General features: G+C 39.7%; 1 protein-coding gene across 1 annotated transcript in view; it reads left to right on the top strand.

Moving 5' to 3' along the window:
• Nucleotides 1–16591, top strand: part of prkdc (protein kinase, DNA-activated, catalytic subunit) — a 235195-nt gene that overhangs the window by 194341 nt on the left and 24263 nt on the right. Inside the window, exons 69-79 of the mRNA XM_059980547.1 lie at nt 1155–1341; nt 2535–2709; nt 4685–4875; nt 4966–5146; nt 5952–6112; nt 7690–7901; nt 9024–9111; nt 9200–9337; nt 10902–11103; nt 12178–12245; nt 14682–14902. Coding sequence (XP_059836530.1) covers nt 1155–1341; nt 2535–2709; nt 4685–4875; nt 4966–5146; nt 5952–6112; nt 7690–7901; nt 9024–9111; nt 9200–9337; nt 10902–11103; nt 12178–12245; nt 14682–14902 — 1824 coding nt within the window. The remainder of the gene's footprint in view (nt 1–1154; nt 1342–2534; nt 2710–4684; nt 4876–4965; nt 5147–5951; nt 6113–7689; nt 7902–9023; nt 9112–9199; nt 9338–10901; nt 11104–12177; nt 12246–14681; nt 14903–16591) is intronic.

Genomic DNA, 16591 nt, shown 5'->3' with positions numbered 1-16591 from the left:
GTTCCTCTCCAGCATTATTTTCAAGTGGTCCAATATCCACTCACATGTCTTTTTTGCTCTTTAGATGTCCTTTTTGATATTATTGGCTAGCTCACTTTCATATTTTGTCTTTTCTCTCCTTATGGTTATTTTAGTTGCCCTCTGTTGGCTTTACACTAATTTTTGCTATTTTGTATGTGCTCCATATTTTACTTTTATACTGTCTTCTTCCGTTACTCATCCTCCATTTAGAATACTCCTTCATCTTTGGGATGTACCTATCCTACACCTTCCAAATTGCCCCCATAAACTCCAGCCACTGCTGTTCTGCCATCATCTCTGTTAGAGCCCGGATGAGTTGAATTGAAATGGGTGGCTACCCATTGCCAAGATCCTGCTTTTTGTATTGGACTCAGCAAAGGCACTTGATGCAGTGTTTTAATCTGCATTGGGTCTCACCAGGACCACAAGACATGGTCCTGACAAGCTCAGTGCAAGTTTAATTTATTCAAATTTATTGCTTAGTACAGGTTCTTAGATTCAAGGTCAGGAAAAGTCCTTCAACCCAGTGAGCCACAGTGATCCCATTTTATTCTGCTGCATTCTGATCAATTCTTTCCCCCACCCCACCCCACCCCCCAAACCCGTTTCTCCTACTAACCTACACAATAGAGGAAATTTATCAGTGGCTAATTAGCTAACCAACCAGTACATCTTTGAGATTTGTGAGGAAACCTGCATGGTAACTGGGAGAATGTGAAATCTTCACACAGACAGCTTCAGAGGTGAGGACTGAATCTGTGAGGCATCAGATCAACCAGCTGTGCCAAGGTGCCCATAGAGTCAGAAAGAGAATATGCTGATGAGGGTTTACCAATCTTAAGTCAGGTGGCATCCAGGACCTGAATTGCATTAGCATTATTGAACAAGTGTGGCCTATCTGCGGACTGACAGAAAGACTTCAGAAAATTAAACAACTGCAAATACACTGTTATAGCCTTCTCAGAATCAGCCTGACCAGTCAAATAAAACCTGACCTCAGACAAGCCCCTCTCACCCAAAGTCGATCTGATCTGAATTGGCATTCTTGACATTGCCATGGGTGGTAAAAAATATCTACTAGCATGACCTCACCTTTCATTTTGTGCCATAAATGATCATTTTATATGTTGCAGCTGTTTCTTCCTTGACAAGATCAAGGAGCGGTTGTCGTTTCCTCAAGCTGATGACAGTATGGAGGTAGATGACGAGGGAGCTGGTGTTCAGATGGAAGTGGACAGAGAAGAGGAAGATATTAACATGGCCATTAGAGACTGTAAATTTAACATGAAGTTAAAAATGTTAGAAAGTGCAAGCAAACAGGTATGCAGCTGTTTCTGTTATCTGTTGATTAAACTCAGTGCACGTACAATCAGTAATTGATGAATAATTATGTGTGGATAATCTTGACAGCAGTATCATTGAAGTGTCAGTGTCAATTGTTCAGATGACACAGAAGTGATTAGAATATTGGATGAGTATATGCCAGGTTTCCAGTTTCTAACTGGCAGTCATTGTTCCTATTGCCTTGGGGGGTGCCAAGCCTTGTTTCTTGTGGTCAAATAACCAGCTCAACCTCACAGTGGAAGGTTATCTGTGAATAGTGATCACCTGGGTAATGTTCCAATGGCAACAGTGTAGAAAGGATCGGTTTACATGTGGAAAAGAAGTACACTAACAAAAACTACTTGCCTGATGCAAAAGATTGGAAGTTGTTAAATTACAAGTATTTTATTTCTGTTTTTATGTCCAATTTGTATTTTTATGGTTGAAATGCATTGCGATTATATATTTAAAATTGTAAGCAATTATTACATTTGTAAATTGTTTTATTACAGTGAAGAACTTTCTTTCATGCCATCCATACAGATTATTTCACTTTAACAGTGCCTTGATGTAGAATAAGAGAAAGCAATAGTAGAATGGAGAATAAAGTTCTACTGTTACGAAGAAAGGGCAGTGCAGGCAGACAATAAGATGAAAGGCATAACAAGGTAGACTATGAGGTCAAGAAACAATCTAATTGTGTGAGGTAACTATTCTTATAACAGTGGAATAGAAGCTGTCCTTGAACCAGGTGTTAGTTGATACCAGCCTTTTGTATCATCTGCCTGATGTAAGGAGGAACAGGGGAGAATGCCCAAGGTTGGTGGGGTCTTTGATTACATTGGTGGATTAACTGAAGCAGCAATAAGTGTAGTCAAAAGTCCATGTATAGTAAGGCCCTTCAGCACACAATATTGTGCCAACTTATTGACCTATTCCAAAATTAATGAACCCTTCCCTCTCACGTCACCCTCTCATCCATGACTATCTAAGAGCTTCTGATGTCTGTGTTTCACCACCACTCCTGGCAGCAATTTCCATGCACCCACTACTCTCGCCTCAGACATCCCTCGTAGACTTTCCTCCAAACCTTTCCCACCATGACAATTCCTTACCATCAGGAAACTTACATTTTCAGTTTGCTATGGCTTTTGTTTTTAAAAAAAAATTATCTAATTTCTATATTTCAGAACAACTTCTCAGTGTTGACAAAACTACTGAAAGAACTGTTAAAGGAGTCCTACGCCAGAGATGACTGGAGAGTAAAATGGATCCATGGTTACAGCCGATACAGACACAGGAACAGTCTGAATTTGGGGAGAGCTGAGCAGATTAAAACAGTGATGAAGAATATCCCTTTGTTGGGTAATGAACAACAGGCCCCTCTCAATGCCATGGCAACTGAAATGCCAGTCTATGAAAGCTCTGATGCTTTCCTCAATAGACACATTTCACATAAAAATATCATCTCCTTCAGCTGACATGCATAAATTTGTTTACTGGTTTGTGGTATCACTTTGACTTCACCAAGTTCCAGGAAGATTTCGAAGTCAGAGTAATATAATTAAGGAATGGTTTATTGACAACAACAACAAATTACTTGTTCGTAAGCAAAAGAGGAAATGAAAAAGGTGGATCGTGTTTAAAAAGAGGAAAGAGTAAACTGAGTCAATGCAACCAGTTCACTTGGGGGACTGGGAGTGGGAAATTATTGGAGTCGATTCCAAGGGATAGTATGTCATTTAGAAAGTCACTAATTAGCCTTAAGGAGTCACCAAGGTCAGGTCTGATTATGTCTTCTGAGGGGGCGAGCATGCTGGGTTGATGAAGATAGTGTGTTTGATTTCAGCATGGTCTTTTGTAGAGGTTGTAGAGAAAATTCAAAGTCCATAGGATCCAAGGGATTGCAGAATGTTGTATCCAAAGTTGGTTCAGTAGCAGGGAGACCTTTCACCCAGCTCATTTGCAATCAAGCTTTTCACCCTGCACCAACTTTAAGCTACATCCGCACTACGCCAGATAAATCCGTAACCGAAGCTTTTTCTCTTCGTTTTTACCCTCCATCCACACTAAAACAGCGTTTTCGTCCCCCCAAACCAGAGCTTTTCAGAAACACTTTCCAGGGTGGGTATTTTTGAAAACGCTACTCGGGCAGATAATTGTGGACGGGGTAACCGGAGACTTTTGAAAATGCTATCAGGCGGCAGCGCGCTATTTCATTGTTTTCTTGATAACAACTTCAGAGCAGACGGCAAAGAGACTGAAGCCAGAAGAGTTAGAAATGTACTCACCAAATACTTTGACCCACAACTTACTTAATAAATAAGTATAGTGTACTCATTTTGCCTTGTTTTCTGTCCTTGCTCGTATGAAGTTGGTTTACCTATTTATGCAAGTACTTCTCTGGCAATAGATGTGTAACAGCCTAATGTAACATTGTATGGAAATACAAGACAACACTGATGCAGACATGTTTTATACATTTAACAAGGTGCTTTATTACAGTAAGTTACTCACTAATAAGTTACTCACTAACAGATATGATCAGTTTTTCAATGTTCATCGTCAGCCAGCTGAATCTGTCCGTGAACTCCCTGTCGGTTGCCGCCGTACGCTCCAGTATTTTTTTTTACTTTTAAGTTCTACTGTGTGAAAGCTAACAGCTGTCTGTCATTTTAAGTTTTTCTAGTCTGTAACTACACAAACACGCACTTTTATGGCGAGATTTGACACCAAACATGTCGCTTGTTTTTGGCAGATGTGTCCTGCGCATGCGCAGGAGGAGAAGATTCGCTAAAATCTCCATTTCAGTGTGGATAGAGATATTTTCAAAAACGCATAGTGTGGACGCCTATTGTTTTTACGCGAAACCGACGTTTTCAAAATTAACCGGTCTAGTGTGGATGTAGCCTCAAACTGTCTGCCCATACTCTCCCCTGCCCCCCACCAACTTTTCCAAAGCTCAAACAGCTACTGACTGCATTTCAGTAGGGAAGATATCCTTGAGAAACATGCTGAGCATTCACATAGATTTAATCTAAGTACTTTGATTTTGATTGGTATGGAGATAATGGGCTTGACTGGCCTCCTGTGCCATAACATTTCATGATTCGCATGCTCTCAGTAAAGGCACTATAAGTCTCCCAGTAATGGCACAATGCATGCACTTTGTAACACCTAGTTTAACACAATACTCGTTCTCCGTCTTTAATAATTGTTGAACTTTGATGTATATCGTTAAAGTAGCTAATGCATTGGATACTCAGTCACTTCTGAAGCAAGTTAAGGTCATTGTAACATTTAGTCAGGACATGAGAATCTAAACATCTTCTTGTTACAGTTGAAACTAAGGTGGAATATCTAAACGAACACCGGCATGTTCTCAGAGATCAGAACACTTTGCTTGGTACAACCTACCACATTATGGCTAATGCTCTGGCTAAAGATCCATCATGTTTTCAGCACATTGGAGAGGATCAGCTGAGAGAAGTCATAAGGTTTTCTGAATCCACCAGTGATGACGTAGCACAGGTAGGAAATCATCCCTAACTCTAGCAACAGGATGTGCAAATGCCTTTGTTGATTGAAGCTCATCTGGAAATGTGACTTGTTTTGCTTCAGGTTACAATTGGATTGTACAGAAAGGCTTATGAATACCTCCAAAATTCTGTTAAAAAGACTGAAGAGGAGTTGCAGTCTCTTTCTGAAGAATATGTTGCAACAGCAGGAGTAATTGAGGCCTACATGAATTTGGCAACTTTCTGTGACAAGTGTCTACGTGAAGAAGAAGAAAGTGAAAACAGTAAGCCTACAAGGAAGTTTGTAATAACTTAATTCTCTCTACAGATGCACTTTTGTGTGCTGACAGTGGGTAGTCAGTAGAACATTGATCTTGTTTGGTGCCATGGTGACTGGGGTTTTCAGATTTTTATCTACCTATTTCTCACCAATTGAGTACCCCAACCTTTAATTTTGCCACCATTAACAATCATGTGTTTGGCTGCTAAGACTCTGAACTTTGGAAAACTCTTCCTAAAATACTCCCATTATCTGGTGTGGTCTCTCAGTCACTCCATCCACCACCTTTAAGTTGCTCCTTAAACCATATTTGTCATATGCTATAATATTTGCCAAATGGCTTAGTACTCAATTCTGATTGATAGCACAAGTGTCTTAATGTGTCAAATGCATATAAATACCACTTGCTGTTGAGACCACCGTGTATCTAAATTCAGTTATTTTGCTGCCAAATTCTATTAATACAATTATTTAATTTCTTTTATGATTGAAGTGTTTTGGTGTTTTTATTTCATCAGATTCTTTTTTCTCCTCCTTAGTTAGATATTCTGTTAAATCATTTCTCAACACAGGTATGACCTGATGGTCTTTTGTAATGACAAGTACCCAGTTTTCCGACTCAAAGGCTACATGCACTTTTCAGAGAACCCTGTTTTTCTAATCTTGAAGAAATACTTGCTGTTAAGTTACTGGGAACTGAAGTGCAAATACAATTATCCATTTTGTTTATTCTGGACCTCACACCTTCACAGTTATTCTACAATGCTGGTGCTTCCATTTTTCATAGATTTCAATAAATTATTTCACAGTTATGAATTTCCCTGAGCTGCAGACATTCCCAGAATGTGTGGTGGAGAATATGTTAAAAGCACTGAAATATAACTCGCAGGAAGCTCGGCTGAGATTCCCGAGATTGCTACAGATTGTAGAATTATATCCAACCAAGACACAGGACCTTATGGCAAGAGAGGTAGGTCCTTTAGCTGATTGACTGCTGGTTTACATAGACATAGTTGAGACTGCTGATTTTACAAACTTTGTGCTATTTTGTATTGACATTATTTTCCCAGACTCATAGAGTAAACCTGTCCTTCAAATATCATTGTGGTTTATTGAATGAATGTGATTAATCAATGACTGGATTTCAGACTCTCCAGCAAAATGGGATGGACCCAAAAAGAGTATTACAGTAACAACTTCTTTAAGAAAGTGACTTCCAAAACTGGTCATTAAAGAAGCAATAGATTTAGTTTTTTGGCTACATTCAGATCTAATCTTCCTTGAAAATATGTCTCAAAAACATAGAAAACCTACAGCACAATACAGGCCCTTCGGCCCACAATGCTGTGCTGAACATGTACTTACTTTAGAAATTACCTAGGGTTACCCATAGCCCTCTATTTTTCTAAGCTCCATGTACCTGTCCAGGAGTCTCTTAAAAGACCCTATCATATCCACCTCCACCACCATCGCTGGCAGCCCATTCCACGCACTCACCACTCTCTGCGTTTTAAAAAAAAGTCAAATATTACCCCTGACATCTCCTCTGTGCCTACTTCCAAGCATCTTAAAACTGTGCCCTCTCATGCTAGCCATTTCAGCCCTGGGAAGAAGCCTCTGTCTATCCACATGATCAATGCCTCTTATCTTATACACCTCTATCAGGTCACCTTTCATCCTCTGTTGCTCCAAGGAGAAAAGGCCAAGTTCACTTAACTTTTTCTCGTTAGGCATGCTTGCCAATCCAGACAACATCCTTGTAAATCGCCTCTGCACCCTTTCAAAAGTTTCCACATCCTTCCTGTAGTGAGGCGACCAGAACTGAGCACAGTACTCCAAGTGGGATCTGACCAGGGTCCTATGTAGCTGTAATATTACCTCTCGGCTCTTGAACTCAATCCCTCAGTTGATGAAGGCCAATACACCGTATGCCTTCTTAAGTCGTGTATCTGTTTAACTGCAGTTTAACAGAAGGTGTATTTTATGGTTAGTTTTGCTGCTTTGTAAATGTTACTGGGGACTACTCAGTGTAAAATTCCTTTCTTGTTTATTTTGTATTCATTAAAATGAAGATTTAAGTGCAGGAGAATTGAATACTCCTTGTTTGACTCAATCAATGTCTTTTTCAGACTCTCCTTGATCAGTTCTGCCTCATCTGCTTTCTGGTGTGCATCCACAAAAAGCAATCTTGACTGCACATTGCATTTTTACTTCCGTCTCTGCTTCGCTCCCTCACTTGAGTCATCTGTTTTTATTTTCAATTATACAAATTAGATGGGGCTTGTTGAGGAATTTTAAAAGATGTTTTTTTTCAAACCAATATTTATAATTTGATACAAAACCAAAAAAAAAACATTTGAAGGAAAATTAAAATTTATGCATTGTTTAGGTAGAGGTAGGGATGTATGGAATTATAGTAGTTGGAAACATTTCTTTTAACTTCACTCTTGTATGAAAATGATTTAATATTAGACTTGTATATGAAATATTTATGCATATTATTAAGAACAGATGACATTCTAATAAGTCTTCCTTAACATTCCTCAGGTGTCTTCCATTCCATGTTGGCAGTTCATTGGTTGGATTAGTCAAATGATGGCTCTACTTGACAAAAAGGAAGCTAGAGTGGTGCAGCACATTGTAGAACAAATTGCAGATTCCTACCCACAAGCTGTTGTGTACCCTTTTATGATCAGCAGTGAAAACTTCACATTTGAACCATCTGAAGATGGCAGTAAGAACAGGGAGTTTGTCGAAAGGTAAAAAGAGTTGCAGTTGGCAGTTTTGCTATTACTGAGTTACTTTTTTAAATGAGTAAAAATGAACTCATCTCAACTAATTTGAGAGACCCAGTAAACGCATGGCCACTATTTACCAGGAACACATCCACCCAGTCTTGTGGCCAAAATGTAGTATAAGTATTGTAGGTACAAAAGCAGGTCAGAGATATGGGTGCCCTGTAGCGAGTGACTTATCTCTTGACTCTCCAAACCCTATAATGGATAACCCTCCACTTGCCTGGATGAGTGTAGGTCCAAAAATAGTCAGGGAGCTTAACACCAAGACAAAGCATTTCTCATGACCAGCCAAAATGTTTTTCCCTTCGTCATTATGGCATCTTGACTATGTTGCATGCAATGTACAAAATGCACTGCAGTTACCTCACTCAGTTGCAGTTTCTACACCTATTGCCTCTTACACCATGGTGGAAGAGGTAGAAGTGCATCTGGAGTACCAGACACAAAATGGTGGAGGAACTCAGTAGGTCAGCCAGCGATCCGTGGAGAGGAATAAATGGTTGAGGCTTCGGGCCAAGACACTTCATCAGGACTTCATTGGTATTGGTGCCATTATAAAGAGACTTGGTCTGAAACGTTGATTGTTTATTCTGCTGCATGGATGTTGCCTGACCTGGTGAGTTCCTCTAGTGTTTTGTGTGTGCTACTCTGGATTTCCAGCACCTGCAGATTCTTGTGTTTATGAGGTGCGTTAGGACACCACCACTTGCAGATGTCCTTCCAAATCACACAGCACACTTACTTGGAAATAGAAAAACTATTCCTCATGATTACTGGTTCTAAATCCTGGGACCTCCTATCCAACTGCATTGTGGGACTGCTGCAGTTCAAGAAGGCAGCAGCTTAAATACAATTAACCAGCAACTTAACACACAATTAGGGAAGGGTAATAATAAATGCTGGCTATTCCCATGTTGCCAACTTACTAAAATAATGAAAAAAAAGGAAAATTTGAACTAATAGCTAGCCCCATCACACCTTCCAAAGATCAGTTGTGTCTGGTTAATAAATGCTTTGCCAACTTTGCCCAGATTGCTTATCAGAATCTGGACCACAATTCTGAACCATATGTTTTTCTTCAAGGTTGAAAACTAAACTGGATAAAGGCGGAGTAATTGAAAGGTTCATCCATTCTTTGGAGCAATTGAGTAATCCAGATTTGTTGTTTAAGGTAATATTCAGAATTCACATATATTTTGAAAGTATTTCAAACTTGTACAAATAAGTAAGCAACTAGATAAGTCTTTGTTCTTTAACAGGACTGGTTTAATGACGTCAGGAGTCAACTGGCAATGAAAGTGAAAAAAGATCTGAAGAGCAAGTACGATGAGATGTACTCAAATCTGGCAACTTTGCAGACTCCAGGTATTGGAGCATTTAGAAGAAGATTTGCTCAGGTTGGTGGAAGTTAATCAGTAATTTCTGTCATAATATCACTGCTTGGAGTATTATACTGGGGGTTTTAAAAATACCTATTTTAATATGGGGTGTAGCAGCTTGTGTTCTGGAGGCTCCGAGCAAATCTTGGGATTTCATCTCCAACTGATTATTGTCATTGGTCTGTGGTGAAATTATTTAAATTAGCAACAAATGTCACTTACTAAATTTTTACCTATTTTTATTACACCCCTAGTCAGTTTTCATGTTTTGTATGCAGATCAGGTACTAGTTCCTGGCTCTATTGGCACTAGTTCTTCTCACTGCCCAAGCAAGGATTTCTAATAGATAAGCTAGACTGTGAATAACCTCTCTTTAACCCAGTCCTCATCCACTGATCATCTGTGCATGTAGCATTCTTCCTTGCACCAAACATGCTGTAAGTTTATTTGACTTCTATAAATTGCCCATTACTCTAGGTTAATGTCAAGAAGAGTCAGGGTGAAGCTTAGGAGCATACAGTACTGTGCAAAAGTCTTAGGCACATATATATATAACTCGGGTGCCTAAGGCTTTTATACAGTACCGAAGTTGTCAATGTGGAGCGGCGAGCGAGTTTGTAGATGTGGCAGGAGCAAAGGATGTTGGGAATGGCAAAGGTGGAGTTCTGCGGGAGGGGTATGAGACAGGTGGCAGAGAAGGAGTGCCAGGGGCGAGGGGTAACGCGGGTGCAGTTAACACCCAGCACTGAGATACCAGTCAAGGATATTTGATTCCAAATAATTGTTTGTTGATAATTTCAGAACGTCTCTCTGGTGCTTCCTGCTCCCTCTTATCTCCCTTCCCCTTTTCCCAACCATGATTCCCCTCTTTCTGCCTCCTTCTCACTCTCAGTCCACGACAGAAATCTATATCAGAATCAGATTTATATCACTCACATATGTCATGAAATTAGGTTTTTTTTGCAACAGCAGTATGGTGCAATACATAAAATTATGATGGTACTGTGCAAAGTATGATGGCACCCTAGCTCTCTCTCTTTTTATTTATATGTGTGCGCCTAACATTTTTGCATAGTACTATATGTGAGGGAATGGTGGTTTTCAGGGATACATTGAAGAAAAGGGAGAAGGAACAGATTTAATGGTACTGCTCCCAGGAGCAAAGGCTGAATAGGTTCCTTTTGTGTAGTTTTAAGATGAGATGAATGATATTCAAGCTTGGTACTGGTGATTGAATAGTAATTGGGAAAAAATGCCTTGGCATATACTGCTTCTCTGGTCCAGCCCCTCTTCCCATCCTCCCTCCCAGGAAGGAATATGCATCCTGAATTCTATCTGAATAATTTAGAATGGTCAACTCTTGTTAAAGACTTAAGACCCACAGCTCTGTGAATTGTTTGACTCAGTTTAAACTCAGCATTTGCTTTAGTTTTGAACAATTTCAGGATTTTCACTTCTATAGAATTAATGTGTTCTCGTCTCTGATTTGCATTCTCTGTAATGTAATAACGTCATTTGGTATCACTTCAGAGTTATGTGGCTTAACCAGCAATATTTTATAATTATCTTTTCTGAATTTCAGATTTTCAAAAAACATTTTGATCAATATTTTGGACAAGATGGCTCAAAACTGCTTACGATGGATGTTGATAGATTTAGCAGAACAGCAACAAAAATCTTGGAAAGTGTGAGCAAGCTGGAGGCACCAGGAAACCTGAAGGAGTATTCACCATGGATGAGTGAATTCAAGCCCGAGTATCTAAGCAATGAGTTAGAGATTCCTGGCAAGTTGTATTCTGTGAATTTAGCACACTGCTCAACTGCTTAACTTGGTAGAAGGTGTTTAATGCAATGTAATTACAAATTCCGACTTCATTCCTAGAACATAAAAGATCAAAGGATAATTTAATAGAGGTATACAAAATTATGGGAGTTATAGATAAGGTAAATGCAAGCAGGTTTTTTCCACGGAGGTTAGGTGGGACTACAACCAGAGGTTAAAGGTGAAAGGTGAAAAGTTAAGGGGGACATGAGAAGAAACTACTTCACTCAGAGGGTTGTGAGAGGGTGGAATGAGCTGCCAGCACAAGTGCATACGAGCTTAATTTCAATGTTTAAGTGAAGTTTGTATAGGTACATGAATGGTAGAGGAATGGAGTGCTATGGTCCTGGTGCAGGTCTATGGGAGTAGGTAGTTTAAATAGTTTTGGCATGGACTAGATGGGCCGAAGGGCCTGTTTCTGTGCTGTGCTTTTCTATGACAATCTGTACTGTGTTGCAATAATGTTTATCAATTTTAAAAAGTTCTAGTTCTTAATCCATAAGTAAAGGAAACACTGGCCACTAGTTCAAGAAGAGAGGTTTTTCATACAAAATCTAACAAAATCTTTTCTGCAAATCTTACTGTACACCATTACTTAGAATAAATATTTTTATAATTTGAAAACAAGGAAATGCAGATAAATAAAACAAATTAATGTTCTGATCTGAAATTATTAATGCTAGTAACACATCTTAATCTCTTGCTATAAACATTGTGCGCTGTCTCTACAGTCAGCTGAACTATAAATTGATGCATCTGTAATGAGATTTTCCACAGTCACTGATGTATTAGAGGAAGAAAAAAGTGTTAAATGCATTTATCAGCAAATTTTTCTGTATTAGTTTTACTATGATTGGCATAAAGAATGACTTGGCTTCAGTTGAGGAGCAGGTGACAGCAATAAGTTCTGTCCATTATAGAACAGAATGGTCAATGAAAAAATGTGAAGCGAGTTAGGAAATACTGAAAAGCCTTCTCTAAATGTGTCGATGCTGAAATAGACCAACCACCTATAACAAATATGTTTTCTCTTTAGGGCAATATGATGGTAAATCGAAACCAATGCCAGAATACCATGCAAAAATCACAGGATTTGATGAAAGGGTATGAACTATTTTAAAAATAATTGTATGTGAATTAACATTGAAAAAAGCAGTCATCTGTATTTTAGGCAATTTGTACTGCATGTAGTGGAAAGGCTAGTGAAATGTCACCCTCTGTCAGATTGGAATGTTTTCCACAGTAGCGTAGTGGTTAGTCTGATGCCTCAGGACGTGGGAGTTTGGAGTTCAATTCTGATGCCCGCTGTAAGGAGTTTAGATGACCAAAGATGTAGCTGTTAGTAGGTTAATTGGTCATTGTAAATTGTCCTGTGATTAGGCTAGGGAGGCTTTTTACACTGAGGTTAGGTGGGACTACAGCCAGAGGTCATGGGTTAAGGGTGAAAGGTGAGAAGTTTAAGGGGAACAGGAGGGGGGGAAATTTCTTCACACAGAGGGTCATGAGAGTGTGGAATAAGCTGCCAGCACAAATGGTGCATGCAAGCTCGGTTTCAGTGTTTAAGAGGAGTTTGGATATCTACAGGGATAGTAGGGGTATGGAGGGCTATGCTCCCAGTGCAGGTCATTGGGAGCAGGCAGTTTAAATGGTTTTGGCATGGACTAGATAAGCCGAAGGGCCTGTTTCTCTTTGAGTTCATAAATAGGTGAGTTGCTAGGAATACTTATTGCCAAAGTACATATTTGTATTTTTCATCTACTAGGGCTTTAATAATAACAACTTCTGATATAAGTTCCCCAACAGAGTCTTTGAGAAACTTCTGTTTTATGTTTCACTCAGTTCTACCCAATTCATTTTCATACATTGTTTAATCTTAGAGATACAGTGCAAAACAGGTCCTTCTGGGTCAACAAGCCCAACAAGGTCCTTCTGGGTCAGCAAACCCAACAAGGTCCTTCTGGGTCAGCAAACCCAACAAGGTCCTTCTGGGTCAGCAAGCCCAACAAGGTCCTTCTGGGTCAGCAAACCCAACAAGGTCCTTCTGGGTCAGCAAACCCAACAAGGTCCTTCTGGGTCAGCAAACCCAACAAGGTCCTTCTGGGTCAGCAAGCCCAACAAGGTCCTTCTGGGTCAGCAAACCCAACAAGGTCCTTCTGGGTCAGCAAGCCCAACAAGGTCCTTCTGGGCCAGCAAGCCCAACAAGGTCCTTCTGGGCCAGCAAACCCAACAAGGTCCTTCTGGGCCAGCAAACCCAACAAGGTCCTTCTGGGTCAGCAAACCCAACAAGGTCCTTCTGGGCCAGCAAACCCAACAAGGTCCTTCTGGGCCAGCAAGCCCAACAAGGTCCTTCTGGGTCAGCAAGCCCGACAAGGTCCTTCTGGGTCAGCAAACCCGACAAGGTCCTTCTGAGCCAGCAAGCCCAACAAGGTCCTTCTGAGCCAGCAAGCCCAACAAGGTCCTTCTGGGCCAGCAAGCCCAACAAGGTCCTTCTGGGCCAGCAAGCCCGACAAGGTCCTTCTGAGCCAGAAGAACCTGTTCTGCACTGTATCTCTAAAATTAAATAAAGTTTGAAAGTGAATCTTTGTAAAACAGAAGTTGCTCAAAGACTTTGTTAGGGAACTTATGTCAGAAGCTGTTATTGTTAAAATCTGTTTAAAACCCTACTAGATGAAAACTACAAATACAAATTAGCACTTTGGCAATAAGTATTCCTATTTTGTTTTCTAAAGATGATCAAATATTTCAGTCCAGAAGTACAGGGGATTCTGGTTAATGGAGATGCATTGGGACCAGTACATTTTGGCCCAATTAAGCAACTGCCCTAAAAGTTACATGGAAGTAGTTAAAAGAAATAAAAAGACAAACAATTTATGTATTTAAATGAAATACAGAATAAATTAGAACACTGCCATTACCTCGACAGTACTTTAAAACTGTGTTGATTCCTAATAGTTATTGATGGAGGAATTCATCTGTTGTGTTCTTTTGATTGACTGTAAATGAACAAAATCAGTGCAGACGCCTAGTGCAGATAATAAACTATCTTTTTATAATGCTTTGGACTATTGCATTCTCCCAATCGTCATCTTCTTCGTAACATTCAAAATAATTGTCGATACCTTCATAAATTCATAACTTGTTGAAGTAGTGAAATCGATTCGTTTTAACTCCTGGCCATTTCTGGCATCTCCAAGCCTCAGTGTTTGAAACCGCAATGAGCAACAGTTCTGAATTGTCTTACTGCTTAATTCTCACCAACTATCAGTGAGAAAAATCACTGCATTTTGAATGCAATCACACACAACTGACACTATTGAAAAATTGATTACTCTTAGCACCATGTAGTGTCTATTGGCCATACCAGTGCATGCAACTGACTCTTGTTAGAAACTGTCGGGCAACAGAGTCCTGCCCCAAAAAAAGCCGGTACTGTAAGTATAAAACATACCATCATATTAGTTGTAAGTTTGACCTAATTATCGGTCCTAATTTGGTCATATTCACTGTGATAATTGTGAATGTGTATCTGAATTTATTCAGATAAAGGTTATGCGTTCTATAACGAAACCAAAGCGCCTGATAATTCGTGGCAATGACGAAAAGGAACATCCTTTCCTTGTGAAGGGTGGAGAAGATTTACGACAAGATCAGCGAATCGAGCAACTGTTTGACATAATGAACATTATCCTTTCTCGAGATGCGGCTTGCAGTCAAAGAAACTTACAGCTGAAGACCTACCAGGTCATTCCAATGACATCAAGGTACAGCAATATCTCTGCTTTTCATAGCAAGCTGCACTTTCAGGGGTAATGTTTTGGCACCAACTTTTCTTTTGTTCACTTTTTGGTGTGGAAGATTTAAAGAAGGTCTCATGTCCACCAAAATACAAGCGATATATAAAATAAAAATCTTGTAGCACAGTTAGAGATTGGCAGGTATTATATTGTGGGCAGCACTGAGCTGTGGCTAAAAAGAGATCATAGTTGGAGCTTGACATCCAATAATGCAACTTCTATTGAAAGGATAGGCAGGTAGGCAGAGGGGTGGGGCAGATCCTTTAGTTTAAAAACAATTAAAACAAATCCTAAGAAACTGGAAGGGAAAAAAGATCGTGATGGCAGTTATACACAGGCCCTGAACAATAACCCAGATGTGAAATATAAATTAAAACTGGAAATACAAAAGGCATGTTAAAAGAGTAATGTTACAAGAGTCATGGTACAATATGCAGGTAGATTTGGAAAATAAGGTTGGCGCTGGGTCCCAAGAGAGAGAATTTGTAGAATACCTGTGGGATAGCTTTTTAGATAGATTATAGTTGAGCCCACTAGAGGAAAGACAGTTCTGGATTGGGTGTTGTGTAATGAATCAGCTTTAATTAGGGAACTTAAGATAAAGGAAAACTTAGATGACTGTGATCATTGTTTATTTCACCCTGTAGTTAAGAGAGAGAAGATAAGGTCAGATGTGTCAGTATTCCAATGAAGAAAAGGGAATTACAGAGGTATGAGAGAGGACCTGTCCAAAGTTAATTGGAAGGGGATACTAGCAGGGATGTTGACAGAACTGCATTGGCTGGAGTTTCTGGGGGATATTATGAATGCGCAGGATGTACATCCCAAAGATGAATAAGGATTCTGAAGGGAGGGTGAGGCAACCTTGATTGACAAGGGAAATGAAAGACTGCATAAAGACAAAAGAGAGGACAGTTAATTTAGCAAAGGTTAGTGGGAACTTAAAGGATTGTTAAGCTTTTTTTTAAAAAAAAAACAACAGAAGGCAACTAAAATTACCTTAAGGAGAGAAAAAATAAAATATGAAGTTAAGCTAGCCAATAATGTCAATGAGAATACCAAAGTTTTTTTCAAATATACATAGAGTAAAAGAGAGGTGAGTGCAGATATTGGACCTCTAGAAAACATTGCTGGAGAGGTAGTATGGGGGATAAAGAATGGTGGATAAATTGAATTGGTATTTTGCATTAGACTTCACTGTGGAAGACACTAGTAGTATGCCAGAGTCTCAGGGGGCAGAAGTTAGTTGCAATTACTGAAGAGAAAATGGGTCAAAAGCAGAAAGGTTGAACATATATACCTTAAGTCACCTGGAGCAGATGGACTACACCCCAAGGTTCTGAAGGAGGTAGCTGAAGAGATTGTGGAGGCATTAGTAATGATCTTTCAAAAATCACTAGATTCTGGAAGGTTCTGGAGGACTGGAAAATTACGAATGTCACTATTCTGTTTTAAGAAGGAAATATGACATTGTGGTAACTAGTGAGACATGGTTGCAGGAGGGAAAGGAATGGTAGCTCAGTGTTCTGGGGTTCACTTGTTTTAGATGTGATAGAGTGGGAAGGGTTATAAGTGGAGGTGCAGCATTACTCGTCAGGGAAAATGTCACAGCAGCGTTCAGTCAGGACAGACTGGAGAGCTCATCCAGTGAGGCTT

Source organism: Hypanus sabinus, chromosome 1, assembly GCF_030144855.1.
Source record: "Hypanus sabinus isolate sHypSab1 chromosome 1, sHypSab1.hap1, whole genome shotgun sequence".
NCBI lineage: Eukaryota > Metazoa > Chordata > Chondrichthyes > Myliobatiformes > Dasyatidae > Hypanus > Hypanus sabinus.
The sequence above is the reverse complement of the archived record's forward strand: the minus strand, read 5'-3'. Positions and strand labels throughout refer to the sequence as shown.